This window comes from Lagenorhynchus albirostris, chromosome 11, assembly GCF_949774975.1.
Source record: "Lagenorhynchus albirostris chromosome 11, mLagAlb1.1, whole genome shotgun sequence".
NCBI classification, from domain to species: Eukaryota; Metazoa; Chordata; class Mammalia; order Artiodactyla; family Delphinidae; genus Lagenorhynchus; species Lagenorhynchus albirostris.
In genome coordinates this window covers 2,189,315-2,214,112 of record NC_083105.1, presented here as the reverse complement: position 1 = coordinate 2,214,112, position 24,798 = coordinate 2,189,315, and the positions used below count along the sequence as shown (strand labels likewise).

At 58.6% G+C, this 24,798-nt stretch overlaps 1 protein-coding gene across 1 annotated transcript in view; it reads left to right on the top strand.

Moving 5' to 3' along the window:
• The first annotated feature begins 365 nt into the window (after nucleotides 1-365).
• Nucleotides 366-24,798, top strand: part of TAFA5 (TAFA chemokine like family member 5) — a 196,159-nt gene continuing 171,726 nt past the window's right edge. The window contains exon 1 of the mRNA XM_060164726.1: nucleotides 366-492. Within this exon, the coding sequence (XP_060020709.1) occupies nucleotides 381-492 (112 nt within the window). The 5' untranslated portion in view covers nucleotides 366-380. The remainder of the gene's footprint in view (nucleotides 493-24,798) is intronic.

The following is a 24,798-nucleotide window of genomic DNA, read 5'->3' as shown; positions in this document are numbered from 1 at the left end:
CCGGCGCTTCGTCCGCTCGGCCGCCGCCGGCCTCCCCAGCCAGCACCTGGGCCCCCGCGGGGCCCCCGCGGAGCCGGGCACGCGCATCGGGGGCGCCCCTCGCATTGGTGGCCGGCGCGCCGAGCCCGGGCGCGCAGCGACGCCCAGAGCGGCAGGGCCGGCGTCCCCGGGCTCGGCGGGCGCGGGCGCGCGCGGCGCGGGGCGGGCCGGCGCAGGGCGCTGTGGGCCGGAGCCCGGGCGCGGCGGCGGCGGCGGCGGCGGCGGCGGCGGCGGTGGAGGATGGCGCGCGCGGGGCCCGCACGTGGAGGCCGGCGCGGGGGCGCGGGCAGGGCCGGCTGCTGAGACGCGCTGCTGCCCCCCGCGCGGGCGCCGCGGCTTCAATGGCGCCATCGCCCAGGACCAGCAGCCGGCAAGATGCGACCGCCCTGCCCAGCATGTCCTCAACTTTTTGGGCGTTCATGATCCTGGCCAGCCTGCTCATCGCCTACTGCAGTGAGTACCGCGCGGCCCGGGTCCTCGGCCGGCCCTCCGGTCCCGGCCCCGGCGCCCGTTCCCCGTTCCCGGGCCGCGGCTCCGGCGGGGCGCCCCGCGGGCCGCCCGGAGTCCGTGAGGAGTTGCGAGCTCGGGGCGCGCCGTCCCCCGGGTCCCCGCCGGTCCTGCGCTGGGCCGGGAGGGCGAGGGGCCGGCACTTCGGAGGCCGGCGCCACCGCTGAGCCTCCCTCTTCCGACTCCGGGGCAGGGCCCGGGCACCAGGCCCCGGGTGGCGCGGCGCGTCCCTGCGCGGCGATGCCCGCGGCTGCCCGGCGTGCCGCCGCCACTCCCGGCCCAGGCCCGCGATCCGAGCCGAGCCGGCGGCTTCCCGGCCGAGCCGAGCCGCGCGCTCCAGAGGCGGCGGCAGGTCCGGGGCGGGCGGGCAGCGCTGCCTGGGCTGTCGGTGGAGCGCCTTGCCCTGAGCTTTCCGCTGGCGACACTCCGGCGGGGGACGCGGCGGCCGAGTCCGGAGCGGGGCGCCTGGGGCAGGAGCGGGGCTCGGGTTAGGTCGCGCGGCTGGAGCTTCTGCCTTCCCGGGAAGCAGGCTCGCCGGCGCTTTCCTAAAAAAGATAAGTGAGGGCTGGGGTGCCCGGAGAGGGCTCGCCGCTTCCACCGGCATTTCGCGAGTAGGGTCCGAGGACCCGAGCCGGTGAACCAGTGGGTCTGGCTCGGGGCCACGGGCTCGGGGCTGGGGTGGCGCGGGCTGGCGGGCGCCCGGGGCACAGGCTGGGGGCTGGGGGACCGGGAGCAGGGTCGGGGTCTGCCTGGGTGTGTCGGGGGTGCTGCGCCCGGGGCACAGGCTGGGGGCTGGGGGAATGGGGGCTGGTGGGACGCTGGGCACAGCCTAGGGACTGCGGTGGGGGTGGATGGTCAATGCTCCGGACACGGGTTCGCGGCTGGTTGGATGGGTGGGGAGTGGTCAGCGTCCCGGGCACAGGCTCCGGGCCGGGATGGCGCGGGCATGTGGGCTCCCCGGCCGACCGCCTGGCACAGGGTCCGGGTCCCTTCCTATCCCAGTGGGAGGAAAGGACGGGCGCTGAGGAACACCTGTCATGGAGAATTGCCATGGGCGATGGAAAAATATGGATTCTTTACCAAAAAAAAAAAAAAAATTGAGAGAGAGAGAGGGAGAGGGAGAGAGAGAGAGAGAGGCCGGCGCGGAGCCTCGCTCCCCGCCACCACCTCGCAGCCCTCGGCCACCTAGCTCCCAGCCCGAGCCTTCGCTCTCTCCAAAATGGGACCGCGGCGGGCCATGGAGACGCGGGGCGCGCGCGGTCGCGGAGTCCTGGGACAGCCCAGCCCCCCCTCATCCTCCCCGAATGGCGGGGGAAACCCGGTGCTCAGAGCAGGAGTCGTGCTGCTGGTCTCAGCCGGGTTGTGCATTTCGCTGCAGTTGCTGGCGACGCGTGGGGACGCGTGGGGACGCGTGGGGAGGGGTCTCCGAGCGGGAAGGTTCCCCGTGGGGCCGCAAGCCCGACCGCCCAGACTGGCACCGCCATCCCGGCTGCACCCTGCCTGCTCCTCCGAATGCGTTCCTGCGCTGGCTGCCTGGAGGGGGGCTGTTCTGGGGGTTTGAGCGAGGTCTGTGCCCTCTCCCCAGCTCCTCGCGGCCATCTCGGGGCCCTGGGGCAGCGTTCCCAGGGTTCCAGAGAAGAGCCTCAGCCGGCTTCCTTGGCCATGGGGAACAGGTGAAAGGCAGGTAAACTCGGGGCTCACCCAGGAGGTGTCATTTAAATGCACTTCCTGGTGGCAGCATGGGAGGGGGGCTCATCCAGCAGTGTTTGGGAAGGGGGTTGTTGTGCCCCAAGTCCCCAGGCTGCTGTCCCTCCCTGGCTCTGGGGACAACATCGTTGGTGCCAAGGCGAGAACCCGGCAACAACAGGCTGGCCGGGGAGGCAGCCCTCCGGGTAGAGAGGAGCAACTGCTAATTGTTGTTAAGTACATGACACCTCCGCCCTGCCCTGTGGCTTCAACACTTCCCACCCCAGGTGCGCCAGCCAGGGCCTTCCTTTCTCACCTTCTGTGTGCAGTCTCTGCTCACTCCACCCCCCCCACCCCCCACCCAGCACCTCCTGAACCTGAAGGGGGACCCGCTATGTCTGTCCTGACACTCACACCTTTGCCAGACTGCTGCCTGCTCCAGGTGGCGGTCCGGGGCCTGCCCGCTGCTCAGACACTTGGTGGAACCTGAGATCCCATTGGACACTCAGGCTGCTTTGCGGAGGCCTCCCTGGCATTCTGGAAACAGCTCTTCCACCAGGACGACGACATTTGGTAAAAAAAAAAAAACCCATCTACTCCAGAATGGCGGAAATCATTAATAGCCGAAGCTTGGGTTAACCACATTTTTATGGTTGTTTCCACCTCCATGGAACGGAATAACTGACAATAAGATAACGTTTTTGGACACACCCCATTACACCAGAAAGGCACTTGGAGAAATTAAAACATTTCACTAATATACAAAGTAGACATATGCACTTGGAGGAATGAAAACACTAAAATGCGAACTAGACATAATAATAATCGATAGCTTGGAACATCAGCCCTAGAGAAAAAAGAACTTCTTTTTTTTAGAATTGATAAAGCAAATAAAATGCAAATGGAACAGTCCCTGTGATTTCATTCTCTTTTCCAGTATATCTGGGATGGAGAAGAATAGTTATAGCACCCATGTCTGTAAATTGTTTCTGTTATCGGTAAGGATTTTTATTACCCAAAATGTTTTTGTGTTTTGGAGCAGATCTATTTGTGTCATTAGTTAGGGAGACTGATAAGTGTCATACAGGATTCAGTTATCCTGCCTGTTAAATCTGTGCATTTCTCTGCAGCACAAAAGGTGTTCACTTTCTGGCGCTGCTGGAAGCAAACTGGAATCTTTCTTGGCGTCGTTTTGGGTCAGGGGTGTTCTCCTGTTCTTGGCCCCGTGGAAGCCCTCCCTTCCTTGCCGCCGCTGAGATTCATATTTAAGGAGATGGGCTCCACCCTCTGGCTGGAGAAAGACCTGCAGTCCACCAATTAAGTTAGTTGCTATAGTGACACAGCCTTGTCATTTTTCTCCTATTGGGGAACAACTGACAGGAGACACAGAAAGAGGAAGGGGGCCCTTGATGGCTTTCTTTAGAGATGCAGACTCCATCTCTGTGTACGTTCCCATTACAGCAGGGATGGACGCTTGGTGAAGACTTATCTTGGGGAGGTGATGAGCTCCGATGAGAAAATTGAAACTCTCCTTCTCTCTGGTCTGGGGAAACCTCTGTCCTCATGGCTTGGAAAACGCTGAGTTAGATCATCTTCCCCCTAGCGTATCTGGAGAGGAGAGTTCTGCCTGGACCTGGTTCTTGGATGGAGTGGGACAGCTCTGGCGAGACCATAGTGGTTTGCCTGTGTGCTGTGCTCAACCCCGAGACCCCGAAGATGCAGTCTGCTGTGCTGGCTTACAACATACTGGCTGTAATAAACCGTGAGGGAGGTGGAGAGAATGATGAGCTAGTGGCGGCCTTAGGACACTAAGCCGTGACTTGACACCGTGCACGGTGTTTATTTCGAAGTCCGAGAAGGCTGTGCGTTCACGTAGATTGCCCGTCTCCTCTTTGGACGGGCTTGGTGGACAGCTGCTCCTGGCATGTAAACGGTGGGTGGGAGGAAAGTCTTATATTTGAAAGTACCAGGGAGTAGGGTGCGAGAGGCAATGTGACTCCGTTGTCGACTTGTTTTTTTTTCAAATAAATCTCATCAAAATTGAATGGCAGCTTTAAGTTAAATCTCATGCCATAGACCTCATGCAACTACGAGAAGAAATTACAAACAACTTCGGAATTGTTTTTTAATCCATTAGAATACTAAAGAAGTGCAGGCTTTCTGATGCTGCATTTTCCTTATAAATACAATTTATTGCATATTTAGGAGAGATCAGAATATGCCACTTTCCTGCTGCTCAAATTTGATTTCTGGGGTTTTCCAAGAGGTGAAATTGGAAATACTGGAAACTGAATGAAGTGATGACATTCAGAAGTTTATTTCTCATCTTTTTTTTTTTTTCTCCTACTGTGTTTTTCATTTGATGAATTTCTGGCCGGAGAAGATGTGCTGTGTGTTTCTTTCAACAACATAAGGAGATAGGTTGCCTGATCCCCCGGGAGGAGATATGGAGATCAGCTTTTGTGGCATGAAGTATTTTCAGGTGACTTTTATGGGTGTGATTACGGGAAAATGTTATGATAATGTGGCAAGAGAAATGGGAAGAAAAGCAAAACATTAACATCCCCATTTCTTTATATAGCTTCGCAGCTGCGCTGATTTACAAGGGCTCATTTTTGCATTAAAATGTGGTGCTCTGGAGTTAATGACCTCTACAGAACGCCACCTGTCACCCAGAGCCGTGGGTGCCCGCTGAGCGTTGGGGAGGAGATGGGTTGACAAGGAGGATGTGGGTCAGGGTTCCTGCGTGACGGGATCAGTCGGATGCTGGTGGCAGAGGGGGCTGGCCGCTGGATCTGCTGGACTTTGTTTGTTTGGGGGATTGTCACTGGCTGTCCTCTCAGGGGCCGGGGCTGGCGCATGGGGCTGAGAGTGCCTGGTGGTGTCCCTTTCTGCAGGCAACCTTGCACGCCCTCCGTGAACCCCAGAGCCGAGCTCCGGCTGCCCGGGCTGCCCCGGGGCTCCCACGGCTTCTGCGGAAGCGTCCAGCAATGGCCTGCTCCTCCTTCCACGTCCCCCTCCCCACGGTTTCCGTATCGGGGCCCTGACGTGGTGCTAAGTGAAGCTCCCAGCAGGCAGCACGAGCCGGCGGCAGCTGGCGGCAGATCTGGGCAAGTCGCCCCGTCTCTCCTCCACCCTGCAGACGTGGTGGAGGGCTCCCGCAGGCTTTGTAACGTTTACTTATTTATTCCAATGGCTGGCAGGAGTTGAGTGTGGAATCACTTTTGTCTCCAACTAGGCCGGCGGGACTCCTCCGGCATCCCCTGGTCCTCGTGGCTCTCGGGAGGCCCAGCTCCAAGTTGGGGTGCCTGCGTCCTCGGGAATGTGGGTCTAGGCCCGGTGGGACAGTGGCTGCTTGGTGAGATGTCCCCTGGGGAAGACCCCACTCATCTTCCGATGACACGCCTCCCGGTCCTGGGCCCTGGTGTGTCACCTGCTGTGGAGTCGGCCTCCCCCGTGGAGGGGCTGGCCTCTGTGGGGTCCCACCTGGGGACCTGGCCCTCCTTCTAAGTGCGCTGGAGGCAAGAGCGGTGCAGAGCCGGCCCCTGGCGTCTGTGCCTCAGCTCGTTCGTGTGATGAGGAATTAGGAAGCCTGGGGACACAGAGATGGGCAAGACCGCTTGCGTCCCAGTGTGGGGGTGCTGGACGGTTAGCACAAAGCAAAGGCAGTAGAGGACGGGGCCCCCAGCTGGGCCCGGCACCCTATTCTGCTGGGGTCCTGGCTGCCTTCTCTCAGGTCACCGCCTGCCCCAAACGCTCGGCCCAGGGTCTGGCCCTGAATCCCCTTCCAGCCCTGGAGCCTCCTCTTGCCCTGCCTGGCCTTCGCCATGGCAGGGCAGCTTCCAGCTCTGTCCCTGTGCCCAGCCTCCTGTGAGTCCTTCTCCAAAACACACCTAGCCATCCTCCATCCTGTCTTCCCCACCGTCACCCGAGTCCCTCCTGCATACATCAGCATCGTCCTTGGTGGCCCCTCTGCCTCCAGGCTGGCCGACGGGAGATCCCCACGCGTGGCTTCCCTTAGAATGGAGCCGGCGCCGGTCCTCCCCTCCCCGTCTCGCTGCCTCCCCGCTCACGTCACTCAGGGCCTCACTAAAGCCCATCTTTCCTGCCCCGGTGGCCCTCTCCATCCTCTGTGCTGGCTGGCAGAGTTCGGCCCGGGGCTGGCACCCCAGGGCTCCCTTCATGGGAATGTGATGCGTGTGCCCGTTCTCTCCTGCATGCCCTGGTATTACTCACTTCGATACCCCACTGTCCGCGGGGTCCCTCGCACGGCAACTCCCCCACAGTTCTGCTGAATGCAGCGAGGGAACCTGAGCTGGACTGGTCTCCAGATCATGCCCCACCCCCAGTGGTGGAGAACTCCTCCTCCAGGAAGCCTCCCCTGAATGCACCGCTTCCTTTCCCTCTCCAGCGCTCTGTGTGTTCACCTGGATGCCGGCTGGCTCGGCTCTGGGCCTTCGGGCAGTGACTGCCCCATTCTCTGAGAAAACACTCGTTGATCCTGGCGCCCTGGGCAGTGAGCTGTGCCCGGGGCGGGGCTGCAGGTCTGGACCCTAAGGACTTGGGGCGCCCCGAAGGTCTGCGGGCAAGGCGGGCTGAGGGTCTGGGTGTGGCCCCAGGACTGGGGGCGGGGCCGGAGAGATGTCTTGTGAAAATTGAAGTTGTTGGATCCGGAGTATCAAATCTGGTTCTAACACCGTCTGATTGAAAAGGAGAAGCAAGAAAACTGTGTGGAATCTCGATGAAACGTTCACTGTTTTCAAAGCGTCCTTGGTGGGCCTTTCACACTGCCGGAGTGGGAGCTCTCCAGAGCCTCCCAGCAGCCTCGCCTCCTTTCCTTAGCTTCTACTCCATCCTTATTTTCCTTGAATACTTGCTTTCTATGACATCCCTGGGGTTTCTTCCCCGGAGCACTGTGGATGTTTGGACCAGGTTGCTCTCCAGGGTGAACTTTCCTCATGGTGGGGTGCTGGGCAACATCCCTGGCCACCCCCCACTCGGTGCCAGTAGTCTCCACCCCCCCGGGGTGGTAACCGAGCCCTTGTCGTGTGTCCCCTGGGGGTAGAATCCCCCCCATCCCTGGGACCTCTGACTTAGTTTGTGGGTCCGCAGTCCACAGGCTTGTTCTGGCATTTCCTGGTTTCGTTGAGTCGGGACTCTTGTCCTGGGGCTTAGTGCCCAGCAGCGTGACAACCTCATGACCGTGTCTGTAGCTGAACAGCCAGCACAGGGGTGGGAGGACGTTCAGCCGGTCGCCTTCTCTGGCAGGTGCATCTCCCGAGTCGTGCCCAGACCGGCTGGGCTGTGGGAAAGGCTGTTTGCTGGGAGGGGACAGTGTCTCCCCACGCTTCTGTCTGCAGAGCTTGGAACCAGCCTTAGGGCTTGAGGTTGGTCTCACATTCTTCTCCACATCCTGATTTCTCCGTATCTCACATGTAACTTTATTGCTCATGGTGATCAAGCCATTTAGAGGCAATAAAACATTCCTGATCCGACGGGGACAGGGCAGCCCACCCACTACCTGTCCGTCATCTACCCACCGGCTTGACGATGCTCACCTTTTCAAGAGGCATGATTTTGGAGATTTCTGTTGGAGCCCATTGGAACAAATTCATAAACGCCATTCCCTCCAAAAGTTCTGCTGCCCTTGGCGGGACCTTGGCTGCCTGGAAGCCGCCTTTACTCAGGCCTTTTTGGGGGACGCCAGAGCCTGCTGCCTGTATCCCTGACGGGGCTGCGCCAGGCTCTTTCTGTTCCGGCCTGTGCCCGCCAGCCTTGTCACTGGGCCCTGGCTGGGCCCTAGGAGCCCCTGCACGGGGATGGTGCCCGGGGTCAGCCGGCCTGTGCTGGCAGGGGGAGCATGCAGACCCCCTGTGCCTCAGAATGTGCCCCTGCCCACCCCCCTCCCCAACAGGCAGCATGTTCTAGTCCCTGGGCTGCCTGTTGCCGCCTTCCTTCGGGAGCCCTACCCCAGCGCCTTCCTCATGCCATCTGTGACCGTGGGGCGGCAGGGATGTGCTGCTGTGTACGTGGGTGCAGCTCGTGAAGATGCACATCCCACCATATCAGGCAGCACTCCTGCACACGCACGCACGCACACACGCACGCACGCACACACGCACACTTGTGCGGGTCTCCCCGCAGCCCCCAGCCCCGGCCTGCACGTTGCTTTTCAGTCTCAGACCCGCGTGTCATGAGCCAAAGCCACTGACGGCCCCGCCAGAGTCCTAGTCCCGGGAGACCCCAGGTGGTGGGCCCAGGGCAGCACGGGGATGGGGTGGTTGGGGACTTGACTATCCCTAGAGCTTTTCCTCACCGGTTCCTTTTTAACCAGAGAAGTGGGATGCACAGGTGTGGCCTGGCGGCTTCCCTGGAGGTTACAGGCCTGGGGACCACGCACTGGAGGGCAGGAGCGGACAGAGCTCAGGGCTCCCCTCCCCGTGCCGGCTGCTTCCACTTCCCCGGCCCTTCATGCCGTGTCCCTGGTTTTGTGCACGCACGTGCGTACACACGCCACAGACACGCATCCCTTCTGATTTGGGGCCTCTGTCTCTGCACCAGGTGGTGATGGCGCTAATGGTCTTTCCAGGCCCCAGACGCCACGAGCATCAGAAGGGAGCGAGTCTGGTACTTTGCAGGGATCCGACCTGCGATCCCAGGACCCGCCCATCCCAGGGTGACAGACGGCAGCGTCCGCTTGCCCGGACTTGGGATCCTTGGGCTGAAGGACCAGTGAGACTTCGCTGTAGTTCACACAAGGAAGTTGCAGTATCGCTGGACGGACACCTCGAGTGCACTTGCAAAGAGGGCGTGGGTTGCTCGGGCCGCCTGGTGCCCGGTGGGCTGGGCCTGATGACCAGGTGTCCCTGAGCACAGGGAGCGTGCGGCCTCGTCCGCGGGGTGGGGGGCCCTCCGTGCAGAGCAGGGACTGCGGAAGGTTTGCTGCTGTGCCCGCTTCCACCGCGGCTGAGCCGGAGAGCAAACCTATCAGGACGCCCCCTGACACCGAGGGGGCCTGCAAGGACCTTGCCGGTTGAGCAGTGAGTCCCTGGGACCCGGCTGGCAGTGAACTCGGGGGCTGGGTTCCGCCTCCCGTGGTCCCTCCCCAGGCTGACATCCTCCCACATCCCGGAGCCACCTGCCACGGCACCTCAGGGCGCCCACGGCAGACAGGGCTGGGGGAGGTCAGCGGGTGGGCAGGCGGTGGGTGTGCCGGTCGCCCCGCGCGGGGTGAGGGTGGAGGACAGCTGGGGACTCACACTTGGGGTCCCGGCAGGGGAACAGCCCGGAAGGGCCAGCCTCGCCTTCCCCCCCACGGGCTTCCTAAGGCCCCTTCTTTTGGTGCCACATTCCCTCTGACCTCCTCCCCGACGCCTAGGGCGCCCCCGGCTCCAGAGCTCCCAGGACTCAGCCCTACCCCCATTGCCAGCCCCTTAGCCACAGCCTGGCCTTGCACCCACCCTCCGGACGTTCAGAGCGACCGTGAACTCTCGAGACCACACTGTTGAAACAGAGTCACAGATGTGGACAGCAAACTTATGGTTACCAAAGGGGTCTGGGGGAGGGTAAACCGGGAGATTGGGACACTGACATACACACACTGCCGTACATAAAGCAGGTAGCTAATAAGGCCCTGCTGTAGGGCACAGGGAGCTCCACTCAGTACTCTGTAATGGCCTGTATGGGAACAGAGTCGGAAACGGAGGGGATAGATGGGTACGCATGACGCAGCCACTTTGCCCTGTACAGCAGCTCTGCTTCAACAGAGACTAGAAAAGAAAGACCCCGCCCCCCCCCCCAGCCCCTGCCTGGTTTGCTCGGCCTCCATCCTGGGGCCGCCCCCCACTCCCCGCAGGACAGGCTCACATTCTGCATATGGGGAGCTGCTGGGGAGGAAACGCACGGATTGATCTGAGGGGCATCCTCGCCCGGGGCCTGCCTCCTGCCCCAGCCGTGGGTTCCCCCTGGCCTGTTCGCCTGCGCTCAGATCCTCCGCCATGGCTGCCAGGTCCAGCAGCTGAGTGTGCTCAGGAGATGCTCTGGCCGCCCGAACACCCCTGTGGTCCAGACTCATCTCTCCAGAGAAGGGGGTGCCTGGGGTGCCCAGGGCGGGGCGGGGCAGGGGGAGACAGCCGCCCCTCGGAGGGCTGAACTCTGCTGACCTCGCCGTTCTGACCCCGCGAATCCTCCCAGGGATCCGGGGCTGTGGCTGGAGAGAGGGGATGGATACGCCTCACGGGCGCACGTAAACACTCGCCGCATGAAGGAGGCCCTCTCCCTCTGACCCGGGCTCACAGGCCCTGACAGTTCTAGCAGGGCGGCCGGCGGAGCCTGACGGGCCACCGGGCCCGCGCACTGCGAGTGGTGTCCGCAGGTGGGAGGATGTCGTGGGCCTGGATGGGGACAGAGCCGGGGGCCCTGCGAGGGTCTCCTTTCTCCCCCGGGAGGCCCAGGCATGAGCTGGAGGAGGGCTGGGAAGGGTGTGTGTGGCCCCGTTCTCACGGCCCCTCTCTGTGCCCCCGGGTCTGGGGCTGTGGACTCACCGCAGACCCTTGCTGTCGTGGTCACAGTCGTGCTGGGTCCACGGCATGGGCCTCTCCAGGGCAGGGCCCCAAGCACAGCACCCCTGCTTTACTGATGGCTCCGGAATGGTTTTCCAAAAGGACAGACAGAATCGAGTCCCTGCAGAGATGGGAGCGGGGTAGCCAGGGCCCTGAACTTTTCAGGACACTCCCTTCCGCAAGTTGTCCCCACCTGCCTTGTCTTGGTGTCTTGAATGTCCAGCAAGAGGGGCTGATTAATACAGCCGGGCAGGCTCTCCCGGTGCCCTTGCTGACGGCCTGTGATGGGCCGCTTTCTCCTAAGTTCTATTCGGAGGGTTTCACCTGATGTTTAGGAAGGTCAGTACCAACATTGCGAACGTCTCTGAGCTTCCGTACTTGTTACTAAAATCCACCGATGATGAGGTGACGGTGGAGTCTTCCTGGCCTGCTTGACCGGACCGTGAACAAGTCGGCTGGAGCCGGGCTAGGCCGTGGTCTCCTGCTGTCAGGTACCTGGGTGACATCGGGGGGCCGGGCGTTGCTAGTTTTCCAAGACCTGCCTCGCATCTGATTTTAACTGAGCGTTGAGGAAGGCAGTTTTAAAGCACACCCGTTGCCTGAAGCCTTGTGGTTCGGGGAGGGGTATCCGGACAGTTCTCTGGAGGGCTTTCCTATCAGGACGTCGCACGGTTAAAATGCTAGTGCCTCCACGCCGCCCTGAATGCCACTGGATGCAGGCGAGAGGCCTCTTTGGCTCTGTTTCTAAATTATTCTTCTCCATAGCAGTTCCATTACCTAATAGCACTTCCCCGGGCATCGCTGAATGCCGTTAATGGGTTGATAGGACTCGTTGCTAATCAATTGATGCTAATTTATGGTCCTCGCTGCAGTGGCTGAAGGAGGCCAGCCACGGAGCGACGCTGGGTCTTCCGTGCATTTCCCTGTGTCTCTTTTCGTGTCTCTTCTTCCCCGGCTCGTGTTAGGCTCTGTGGCCGTAGGAGTGAACCCTGCAGGGAGGCAGAGGCTGGCCGTCTGGGCTGTGTTTCGGAGGACCTATCACATTCATGTCTGCAAAAGCTGGAGAGGACAGGCCTCTGCTCCCTCAGCGCGGGAGGGCAGGGGCGGCGTCTAGGGAGACGGTCACCTTGAGATGACCGCGGGAGTGGCGTGTGTTTCCAGAGCTCACTGGGTTCTGGAAACACGCGTCTGAGTCGGGCCAGCTCTGTCGGGAGCCACTGCATTGTGACCCCCGGAGACCTTTGCTCTGGCGTCCTGGTCGGCCCAAACAACATGCATTCCACACATTAAAAATCGTCAGGACCCAGACCTGGGAGCAGGTGTGTGTTAATGAACTTGGGGAGGTTTCTGAACCCCACCACAGTGAGACGTGAGCTCTCAAGCTAAGAAAATAGCAAAACTTCTCACCGTCAGCATCTGGGACATTGGACGTGGGCACCAAGGACTTCTGAAACCTTCTGGCAGGCTTAGGCCTTGTGAGACACAGGCCACTGTCACGTGGCAACCCACGTGCTTCTTTACAAGAACTTTGATTTAGTCAAAATCAGTGTTCCGTGGTCAACAGAAATGCATTTGCTGAGTGTGGTCAGAGTTCAGTGGGTTTTAGCTCCGTCTTCAGCTCGGTTCCAGCATGAAAAAGGAACAGATTTTCAAGACAGGAGCAGCAGGAGCCCGCGCAGTACAGCCGGGTGGCCGACGGCCACCTGCAGCTCCTAAGCCCCGTGCGTATGGGGAGGGTGCAGACGGCTTCATTGGACGCTGTCGTCATGGAGATTTTGCAAGATGCTCCGGTCACCCCCACTGTCTCAGGTGGTCAGGAGGTTTCTGTCTGTTAGACCCTGGGAAGTGGGCAGGATACCCAGAGGCCTCTGTCCACTCAGCATGTCAGCCCCACCCACTGTGACCTGGAGGATGTGGGGTGGTGAGCCTGCTGGAGGGGCCAGGACCCTTGGGGCCCGGGACCTTCCTCCCAGTGTCACGCCAGACCTGGGTTTGCCCCCTCCAACCTGATACTCGGTTTGCTCAAGCTCTGTTCTTGGGGCCAGCAGTGGGGTGGGACGCTTCTGAGAAACAGGGGAGCCGATTCCGTGCCATGGAGCAGACGTGACACGTACTGGAGTGTCCCTAGTGGGAGTCCGCGGGGCCTGGAAAGTTCCCTGGGGCGGGCCAGGCCACCTGTGACTGCGGACACTCCACACAGCCTTGCCCACTGCCGGAGCCGGGCGGGATGCCGCTTTGGCTTTGAGTGCCCAGAGCCTTCGCCAGCCAGGTTCCCATCAGGGCGGCTGAAGCCTTAGCACGTCCTCTCCAGGGACTCAGGTGGACGCCGTGTGGGAGGGTCAGGAGCCAGCCCAGGCCCTGCAGGGCTTCGTGGCCTTGGACTCAGGGCCCTCCAGGCCAGCGTTTGCTGAGCGTGGCCACACGTGGGAGGGCCCAGGCCTCGTTCCTGTGACCTGTGCACGCCTGGAAGTTGGGGACGTCTCCATTCACTGGAGCTCCCCCGGAAGTGGGGGGCTGTGGGCCTGCCAGCTCCACGCCGTGTGGCCCTGCGTTCACCCAGGGATGGGAGCCCCTCTGGGGCCGGACCTGGGCCTCCCATTGTCAGCTTGGTCCCGTCGGCTGGGTCAGGGCCTGCGGAGGGCAGGTGCCGCGGATGAGTTAACCCAGGATTACTGCTGCTGTCAGCCGTTTACACACGTGTGTGAAAAAGGCTCTGATGCTGATTCGGCTGACAGGGTGGGGTGGGTATGGGGTGACCTGCCCATTCGACCCTGACTTGGAAGACTACCTCCGGCAAGTGTTTTCACCTGGGTGGCGGAAGGGCCTTTAGCAACTTTCGAACCCACTAAAGTTCCAAAAGGAGACAGGTCGTCCAGGCCACGGGGTCCTTGTGGCCAGCGCCTTGTTTTCCTGCCCAACTATAACCCAGACGAGGGCCTTGTTTGCCCCGGGAGTCTCCCCTCTGGGGCGCCTCTCGCTCCTGTCCCACCACGAGCCCCCACGTCGTTCTGGAATCCTGCCTCCAGGGTCCCGATTGAAGCCCCCATATTCCCCAGCCCTGGCAGACTCCCCGTCTCGGGGCTTTGGTGACCACGGCTGGATCTGCTGCCCAGACAGACATGTGCTGTCACCCCAGGGCTTGTCCGTGCAGTGGTGCTTCCCTGTCCACGCGGGCCATCCTTGGAGAGGTGGGCGCTGGCCCTGCTATGTCACTCAGCTGCAGTCCTGGTGGTTGGGCATCCTGCCAGGCGCCCAGCAAACCATGTCCACGTGCTCCTAGATCTTCACGGCAACCCTCCCAGCTCAGTGTTTGTTTTCTTTTCATTGTAGAGGGAAGTGAGGCTCAGGGAAGGCAGGGGACGCGCGCAGGGTTCCTGGTGGGAGAGGTGGAAACAAAGCCAGGCCGTCTTCTGGGGCCCCAGCCTGGTCCTGAGGGGTTTGGGAGGCTTGGAGAGGAGACCCGTGATGGGCCTTGCAGCCAGCCTTAGGGGCAGCAGGGGATGGTCCAGACACCACGCCAGGAGGGGCCGGTGGGTCTTGGACTTCAGGGTCTGGACAAGTTGTGGGAGCCTACTGGTGATGTATCTGCTGTTTCCAAGTTAAGTTGCAATCGCAACGTTAAAAAGAGAGGGGAGAGAAAGAGGGGATGGGGGAGGGAAGGAGGAGAGGAGGAGGGGAGAGGGAAGGAGGTGCGGAAGGGAAGGAGGGGACGGGGGAGAGAGAGAGGTACAGTCACAGGGTGGGGCTCCCGAATGGATCTCAGAGGCCACTGCAGGGGTCCCTTCGGCCGGCGGGGTGCGGCCAGGGGTCTGCACTGGGGAGACTTCGGGTGCTTGGGTGCCTTCCATACCCCACCCCACCCAAGCCTCCTTGTGAGCGCTCTGGGCAGGGCAGTCGTGGACACTGTCCCCCACTGTGGGCGTGTCTGCCTGCAGGTGGGACACACATTATTTGCCTTTGGGATTGAACCAGTTGCATCCGGAATGCTCCCGTGCTCAGGAACCCACACAAAAGCCTGTAGCCCTCCCAGAGAGGACATTTCTTTTTTTTTTTTTTAAGTTTTGTTTCAGTGACTTATTCTTTTTTCTAATCTTGTTTTTTTTTGACTGCATTGGGTCTTCATTGCTGCATGCCGGCTTTCTCCAGTTGCAGCGAACGAGCGGGGGCTGCTCTTCGTTGTGGTGCACGGGCTTCTCATTGCGGTGGCTTCTCTTGCTGCGGAGCGCAGGCTCTAAGCCCGCGGGCTTCAGCAGTTGTGGTTTGTGGGCTCTAGAGCGCAGGCTCAGTAGTTGTGGTGTACGGGCTTAGTTGCTCCGCGGCATGTGGGATCTTCCCGGACCAGGGCTCGAACCCATGTCCCCTTCATTGGCAGGTGGATTCTTAACCACTGTGCCACCAGGGGACTCCCCGAGAGGACATTTCTTGAACCACTGCTGGGTGCCAGTCAGGTGCCAGGCACTTCTCGTACTTTGTGGCATTGAGTCTTCTCAGCAGGAGACGGGATATATGATTCCCTTTTTATAGAAGAAGAAACTGAGGGTCTCAGAGGCCCACAGTGTCTCCCTGTCTTCCCCAAGTGTGATGAGCTAGGATTTGAACATGGCTGCTGGCCTCTTCAGCTCTGGATCCTGCCATTAACCTTGTGAAACACCTACTGCCCCCTGGGAGTGTGGAATCGCGTGGTCACCATCTGGCCGACCAGGGCTGTGACACGCAGAGCACTGCCTGCAGGCTATGGTGATGTCTGTCTGGGGACTGAGGAAGAATGTTTACCCAAAGGCATCCGACAGCCTTGGCAGTTGGCGCTATGTCTACAGAAACGTCATCCTAAGCACACCCAGTGCAGACCATTGCCACTGCCCGTGGGTCAGGGTCTGTGAGACCACTGTCTGATTCAGAAAAGCTGTGTGTGACAGTCTCGGGGATGGTTTGTTAGACTGAAAGGAGATTAAACTGGCAAAAGGGAAAGGTTCACGGAGACACCGTCTCCAGGAGACACCAGGCATGAGCTCCAGGCCCCAGGGGGTGGCACAGATGGTACTTAGTTCCCCAGTGAGGACGTGTGACAGCCTGTGGAGTGTCACCAAGCAGGGGCACGCCCCTGAGCCCTGGGGCCCAAGGTGGCTATTGGGGGTCCCTTGGTGGGTAGGCTCCAGTCCCCTAGACCCAAACCAGGAAGAAATAGAAAATAGGAACTGACCAATTGCCAGTAATAAAGTTGAATCAGTAATTTTAAAACTTGCAACAAACAAAAGTCCAGGACCAGGCTCCACAGGTAAATTCTACGAAACATTTAGAGAAGAGTTAACACCTATCCTTCTGAAGCTATTCCAAAAATTTTCAGAGGAAGGAACACTTTCCGAACTCATTCTATGAGGCCAGCGCCACCCTGATACCAAAACCAGACAAAGATATCACACAAAAAAGAGAAAATTACAGGTCAACATGATGAACACATTTGCAGAAATCCTCAACAAAATACTAGCAAACCGACTCCAACAATACAATAAAAGGATCCTACACCACTGTCAAGTGGGATTTATTCCAGGGGTGCAAACATTTTTCAATATCTGCAAATCAGTCAATGTGATACACCACATTAACAAACTGAATAAATAAAAACCATATGGTCATCTCAATAGATGCAGAAAAAGCTTTTGATAAAATTTAACATCTATTTATGATAAAAATTCTCCAGAAAGCAGGCTTAGAGGGAACCTACCTCAACATAATAAAGGCCATAAGTGACAAACCCACAGCCAACATCATACTCAATGGTGAAAAGCTGAAAGCATTTCCTCTAAGATCAGGCATGAGACAAGGATGCCCACACTCACCACTTTTATTCGACATAGTTTTGGAGGTCCTAGCCACAGCAATCAGAGAAGAAAAAGAAATAAAAGGAATTCAACTTGGAAAAGAAGTTAAACTGTCACTGTTTGCAGATGACACAATACTATACATAGAAAATCCTAAAGATGCTACCAGAAAATGACTAGAGCTCATCAATGAATCTGGTAAAGTTGCAGGTTACAAAATTAATATACAGAAATCTGTTGCATTTCTATACACTAACAATGAAGTATCAGAAAAAGAAATTAAGGAAGCAGTCCCATTTACCATTGAACCAAAAAGAATAAAATACCTAGGAATAAACCTACCTAAGGAGGCAAAAGACCTGTGCTTAGAAAACTATAAGATGCTGATGAAAGAAATTGAAGATGACACAAACAGATGGGAAGATATACCGTGTTCTTGGATTGGAAGAATTAATATTGTTAAGATGACCATACTACTCAAGGCAGCCTGCAGATTCAATGCAATCCCTATCAAAATGCCAATGGAAGTTTTCACAGAACTAGAACAAGTAATTTTTTAAAATTTGTATGGAAACATAAAAGACCCAGAATAGCCAAAACAATCTTGAGAAAAAAGAACAGAGCTGGAGGAATCACCCTCCCTGACTTCAGACTATAGTGCAAAGCTACAGTCATCAAAACAACATGGTACTGGCACAAAAACAGACACATAGATCAGTGGAACAGGAGAGAGAGCCCAGAGATAAACCCACATACTTATGGTCAATTTGCGACAAAGGAGGCGAGAATATACAATGGAGAAAAGACATTCTCTTCAATGAGTGGTGCTGAGAACACTGGACAGCTACAGGTAAGACAAATGAAACTAGAACATTCTCTACATCATATACAAATGTAAACTCAAAAAGGATCCAACACCTAAATGTAAGACTGGATACTGTAAAACTCCTAGAGGAAAACATAGGCAGAACACTGTGACATAAATCACAGCACGATCTCTTTGGATTCGTCTCCTAAAGTAAAGGAAACGAAAGCAAAAATAAACAAATGGGACCTAATTAAACCTAAAAGCTTTTGTACAGCAAAGGAAACCATTGACAAAATGAAAAGGCAACCTACTGAACGGGAGAAAATATTTGCAAGCAATATGATCAATAAGGGATTAATATCCAATATATATAAACAGCTCCTACAACTCAACATCAAAAAAACCTGATTGAAAAATGGGCAGAAGAACTGTATAGACATTTTTCCAAAGAGGAAATGCAGACAGTCAACAGGCAAATGAAAAGATACTCAACATCACTAATCATCAGGGAAACTCAAATCCACACCAAAATGAGATATCACCTCACACCTGTCGGAATGGCTAACATCAAAAAGAACACAAATAACAATTGTTGGCGAGGATGTGAAGCAAAGGGAACCCTGGTACAATGTTGCTGTATGTAAATTTGTGCAGCCACTGTGGAAAACGGTGTGGCGGTTTCTCAAAAAACTAAAAATAGAACTACCATATGACCCAGTCATCCCACTCCTGGGTATATATCTGGGGAAAAAAAACACTAATTCAAAAAGATACATGTGCCCTAATGTTCATAGAAGCATTATTTACAATTGCCAAGGTATGGAAGCATCTTAAGTGTCCATCAGTAGACCAAGGGATAAAGAAGATGTGGTACATTTATACATAATGGAATATTACTCAGCCATATAAATGAATGAAATATTGTCATTTGCAGCAACATGGGTGGACTTGGAGGGTACTATGTTAAGTGAAATAAGTCAGACAGAGAAAGACAAATACTGTATGATATCACTTTTATGTGGAATCTAAAAAAAACATATAGAGAATACAAAGAACAAACTAATGGTTACCAGTGGGGAGAGGGAAGGGGGAGGGGCACTACAGGGCCGGGAGAGGTGGGAGGTACAAACTATTGGGTATAAGATAAGCTCAAGGACGTATTGTACAACACGGGGAATAGAGCCAATGTTTTGTAATAAGTGTAAATGGAATGTAACCCTTAAAATTCTATAAACAAAGAAGAAAATCCCCAGTCCTGAGGGACCATCCTCCCCTGACTGGGTGCAGGGGGTGTTGCCGTGTGCGTCCTGGCCAGCACGGGCACTGCTGTCATCTGGTGTGGGGTGACACGCTGCACTTTTAGGGGTGGCCAGGACCCTGAAATTCACAGCACAGGGCTGGTCTGGGAGCCAGAGGTGCAGAGTCTCGGGAGCTGGGGGCAGCCGGGGCGCCCCGCTAGGGCGTGAGCTGGTCAGCAGGTAGCCTCGGGGCTTGTGCTGTGCTTGGTACTCCACGGGGCCCCATCACCCCTCTGGGTGCTTTAGTTTTGCGCCTGTGGATGGCCTGGCCTCTTTGGCTCCTGCTTGGGCCAACCTGGCCGGGGGTGGCTCAGGCTTCCAGGAGGTGGGAGCGTTGTCCTTGCTGGTGCCTTCCAGGGTCCAGCCCTCCTGGGCTCCTTTAGCCCCCAGAGGCCCGCCCACCCTGGGAGGCAGTTGACAAAGCCCTGCGCGCCTTCCTTTTGGAAAATGCCCTTCATTCAGCCGCATCTGGGTCTGCAGAGAAGCCGTTTCATCGTGAGTTTTGATTTTACAAAACACACTTGCAGAGACCGAGTCAAACGCAGTGCTAGCCTCCCAGGCTCTGCCCTTCCAGCCGGACCCCTGAAGCTCTGAAGGGCCATTCCCTGAGGCTGGCTCGTGCAGGCCTGCGTGTGGGTGTCGTGGACTCCTCACGTGGCCGGTGGGGACGGCCCCTCCCCGTGCACACATCCCGGGGCTGATCTGCTGGGTGGGTGGGAGGGGGAAGGGGAAGCCTGCTTCCGTGTGCCTCCTCCCCCAGGGCTCTGTGGGGTCTCCCCAAGCTGGGTGGGCTCTCCTCCCTCCTTGCATGCTACTCAGGGCAGGGAGAGGGGCGTCTGCTGGGCCTCCCCAGGCTGCAGCTGGTGATGGGTGTGACGGGTCCCTGGGGCACAGCGTGGCATGCAGGCAGCGAGCAGCGAGCAGGGATGCTGGCCACGGCGCAGGTGGGACGCGGGGAGGGTGGCTGGGGCCCACGTTGCACACGCGCCTGCATCTGTTGGCCCAGGAGGCAAGGTGACCAGAGCCCCCTGCCCTCAACTCCCTGTCACTGTCACGGCCTCACTCCAGTCAGGAAATAGCCCCCTTCTGCTCTGCCCCGGAGACAGATGGTAATTTTAAAGCCTTTAGGCAAAAACTAAAGGAAAATAACAAAGTCCGAAATGAGGACAATACCAACACTTAGACGGTTTGTAGGGTGTGTGTGTGTGTGTGTGTGTGTGTGCGCGCGTGCGTGCGTGTGTACGCGCACAAGTGTACGTTCGAACGTAACTCCTCTCGATGTGCTTCTCTTCCCTCGTGGTGGGTCATCAGGGCTCAGCCTCCATCACGGACACGAGGACCAGGGGCTTCCCGAGGCAGCTTGGGGGCCTCAGAGCAGAGCTTGGCCGAGAGAGGCCGAGGCCCTGACCGGGCCTGACTCTGGAGCCAAGTCCACGCTGTCGCTGTGCCGGGGCGCCTGGCTTTGGCCCGTCTCTGCAACCTCTGGCGCTGCCTCTCCCCCGGGGGCCACGTGTGTCCTATGCGTGGCGCCCTTTAGTCTTGTTGGGGACTCGCTGTGCAGTTTCGTCTGTCTGCTGGCTTCCTCCCCAGGGATGCTATAGGGAGCAGTCAGGTAGGGATGCGCGGTCCAGGCGGCCTTGGTGTGGGCAAGGGCTCACGGCTGCCGGGTGGCACGGGACAGGGGGAAGACCCAGCCCTCCTTCCCTTCCCTTCCCTTTTGTGAGGCTCAGGTCTCCTGTGGGAACCTGCTCCATCTTGGACGCTCCTTGTTGGCCCGTGGTTACAGCCGGCCTCAGGGTCTTCCCTGCGTCCCGGGAGTGGAATCCGGTGCGGACCACCAAGTCGCTGCCTGTCTGTGCACACAGGCTCCAGACGGAACGAGCACATGCTCTTCTGAAGTTCCCAACTGCAACATTTTCATCTCAATTAATGTAACAATAAGTTTGGAAAGGTGGCAGTCGGCGTTGGAAAGTTAAATGACACCTTCTTGGCGTCTCACGTTGGTGAGAAGGCCAACTGATTATTTTTATATTACAATCCCCAGGCATTGTCAAATTGATTAATAAATTCTCTAAAAACCCATTGCCTCTTAAGACGTTGAATTTGGGCAGTTGGGGATAACTTTCCTATGACTTTCAAGGGTGGGCTCTCTGGGCGTCAACGGTGTGCCCGTGAGCTGGCGTGGCAGCCATCTGTTGTCCCGCAGGAATGAACTGGAGCTAAGGGGACAGTTCTGTCAGTTACCTTCCCACGGACGTGGCTCAGGGTCTCGAGGCTGCACGGGGAGGGCCCCTTGGATCTCTCCAGGTGGCTTCTGTGCTGGGCAGAGCTAGAGCCTGCAGGGCCAGTCCCCTCACCTGTCAGCCAGGTGCCTCATCCCAGCTGAGCATTACCAGCCCAGACACAGGGAGCTCCTGAAACCGAGCACAGAGCTTAGCTCTGAGCTTCCTGGCAGACAAGGCAAAAAAGGAAGATCCACTGGGTGTAAGGCTCTCAGTGTCTGTTAAGGACTCATCTCAGAAGGCTGAAATGACACCAGCAGGAATACTGACTCTGGGCCATCACTCTGGCTGTCCTGGCACCTGGACGAATCAGCTTCAACCTCCAAAACCAGGCGAGGTAGGCACCGTCATTTCCATTTTTAGGGTGAAACCCGAGAGGCCCAGACCCCCCATGTGGCAGGGTGGTCGTGACCCTGAGAGCGGGCTCGGGCCCTCGCACGGTGGGGAGCAGTGGTGCAGAGCTGCCCTGGGTCGGTGAGGCCCCAGCACAGGGCCAGCAGTGGGAACTTCATGGGGCTGGACCTGCCAGACTGCAGCTTCCTGTCCTGCAAAAGGGGGCTTTGGGGTGCTGGTCTTGCCTGAGCCCTGCCCGATGACCTCTTCTCCCGGTCATCTCCACCTCTCCCTCCTCCGGCACCTTGGCCTCGGACCAGTGGACCTCAGCTCCCCGCACCTGTCCTCTCCTGCCTTCTCGTGCAGGCATCACGCCCGCTTTCCCGTGGCTCTGTTCCCTCCTTTCCCAGGATCACACTTGTCAAAGTCACCATCACAGGGCTTCCCTGGTGGCGCAGTGGTTGAGAACCCGCCTGCCGATGCAGGGGACACGGGTTCGTGCCCCGGTCCGGGAAGATCCCACATGCCGCCGAGTGGCTGGGCCCGTGAGCCGTGGCCGCTGAGCCTGTGCGTCCGGAGCCTGTGCTCCGCAACGGGAGAGGCCACGGCGGTGAGAGGCCCGCGTACCGCCAAAAAAAAAAAAAAAAAAAAAAAGTCACGATCACAGTTGCCAGCCGCGAGGTCTTCTGAGGCCTCGTGGCGCCGGGGGCGCTGCTCACGTAGACCCCCATCTCCTCGCCCACAGGCTGGTCCTGGCCTGTGTCCTGCCCACCTCATTCCTCTGGGATGGTGTCTCTGTCATCTGTTCAGGGAGCGCTGCTCACCCCCTGCTAGGCACTGGCTTCCATCCTGATGGGGGAAGCGAATCCGGGGCCACCTGAGGCCTCCATCAGCCTGTGGGCAGGAGTCCATCCTCTAGGGGTCTGAACGCAGAGAGCCCTCCCTGCCCAGGGCGACCCTGGCAGCCGTCCTGCCAGCGCCCAGTCCACCTCCGGGCCCACCACCCGCATCCACCGCCGCGTCCTCGGCCACCACAACCTCGACCCCCGCCGTCGGGTCAAGGAGAAAGGACGAGGTGCGATGCGGCCCCAGCTGCTGCCGCAATCAGCCCGCGTGTTCCGTCGTTAACTCGGCGGCGCGCTACCCGGGGACTAATTAAACCAGATGGCGGCAAAACCCAAGCAGAGGCACAGAGATGTTTTTACATTTAAGTTGATCGAAATTAGGTGGAAAGGCATATGCTGGTGGAGGTGAAGAATTTTTTAAGTACATCTTACCGGCTCTTCTGAGCGCCCTTCCTGGTGATCTTGGCACAGATCTCTCCTCTCGCGCCGCTTAATCCTGGTTGCTCCCGTTCTCCTGTTGCCGAAACCTCGGGGCCCCTTGGTTCGGCCTTAATTTAAGCCAGCAGCGTATTCGGTGCCGACGTCACCGCTGCGGGTGGCATTCTGGCTGAGGGCACGGACGCCGACCCCCCACCCTCATCGGGAGCCGGTGGGCATTTCCCGGCCGGGGCGCAGGGACCCCACAGGTGACCATCTCCATGGCGATGTGCTGACCGCCTGGACCACTCGTCAGGCATCCCTGTGCACTTACGTTGTCCTGTTTTCTTCTTGAGTCCCTGGCTGGGGGGCTTTGGGCTCAGGCGGTGCTGGTGCCCAGCTGAGGATGGAGGGGAGGCCGCCCCCCGCCGGAGGCTAGTGCTTTCTGGGAGGAGGGTGGCCGCAGCCCCGGCCAGGCCCCTGCTGAGCCCCCCACCCAGTGCGGCCCCAGGGATTGTGCCCTGGTGCGCGGGGCAGTCGGGGGGGCGGCCTTGGGGGCTCGGGGGAAGTGCGTGCTCCTTGTCTAGGCCTGATCTCTGGGCCAGGGGACCTCACTCCTGCTTTTTCAGGGAGAGCCTGGCTGCTCCGACAGCCCTTTTAAAAGTTTTCTTGTTTGATTTTTTTGTAGAGGTGAAACTCACAGAGCACAACGAACCATTTTTAAGTGTGCATTTTGTCGGCATTTAGCAGGTTCACAGTGTCCTACAACCACTGTCACCATCACGTTCTCATTTTCATCACCCCAAGAGGAAACCCCAGATGCCTTAAGCGGTCACTGCCTGTCACCCCCTCCGCCCACCCCAGAAACTCCCAGACTCACAACCTTCGTGAAGCAAAGGCCCAGAGACCCCTCAGTTCCTCTCAGGTGGAGGTTGACGAGAAGGAAAACAAAGATCCTGGCTTTGTCCCGGCTGCCAGGCTCCCCCGGTGACCTAGGGAGAAACTCCTGGGCACGGTGGTGCTGGCGACATTCAACAGGTCGGTGTCGCATCGGCGTGGCCGCTCTCCCGGGGGGGTGAGCACGGGCTGCCCGCGGGCGGCAGGTACACAGTAGAAGCATCCCTGCACTCTACGCGCCCCCGGGACGCTCGCCCCCGCCTGCTTCCTGACCCCCTTCCCCAGAGGTTGAGGCCCGGGATCCAGGTGACGGAGCTGCCACGAGCTCCGAGCTCCGACCGGCCCTGGGCCCTGCATCTGGCCCCGAGGCTCTGCCTCGCTGGTGAGCCCAGCACACTGACATCCGGGGCTTCTGCCCGAGGGCTTGGCTCTGGGCCACCTGGGGGCCCTGAATTGTGTCCTAGTGGAAAGCGGCCCCTCGCCAGGGAGCAGCAGACCCTGGCCTCCTGCTGCCTGGACACCTGGGTCCCTTCACCTGGTGGCAGCAGTGTGACCGGGACGTGATTCCCGGGACCAGGGTCCTCTGCCACAGCCAGCCTGGGGGCCAGGCCGGCCCCCCTCCCCGGCCTCTCCTCCCTGCCCATCTTCTCTGGGCAGGCACGGTGGGGGTGAAGTCCTGGCAAAGCCCACTCTGTTTTCCAGCCCAGTGGTGCCCACACGTGACAGCCCAGGGGACAGTGCCTGTGAAAAGCCCCTTTGTCTGGCCGGGCTAATTAAGAAATAACAGCAGCCCCAAAAGGGGCCCAGGCCCAGGTCCTCTCTGGACAGCAGCCAGGGTCCCGAGGGGCTGGACAGGCACATCCAGGAGTTGAGTGGGATTCAAGGAAGACCTTCCAGGCCCAACCGAGCGTCCCACCAGCCCCGGGGGCCTCTGGGCCGCAGTCAGCATGCTGCCCCTCCGAGTCGGGGAAGCTGACGTGGCCCTGGGAACAGGCCCAGGATCCAAGGCTGCTGCTTCGTCTGTGCTGGAGCCCAGCAGCACACAGCGTCTGAGGCTTCACTCTCCTCTCTGTGAAACAGGGCAGACGCGCTGCTGAGTCCGCAGGGCAGAGGCTGCTTCCAGGCCCTCGCTGAGCACACCAAGGCCCGGGTCCCCTAATGGGCCGCCGTCCCCGCACCGGCTGCAGGGTCGTCTGAAGTGGCACCTGGCGTGCCGTCTCCCTGCCCACCTGGGCGCCCGTCATGCTCCCGTCTGCACAGCCAGTGTGGCCCCAGGGACAGGGACCGGAGGCTCCATGCAAGGCTC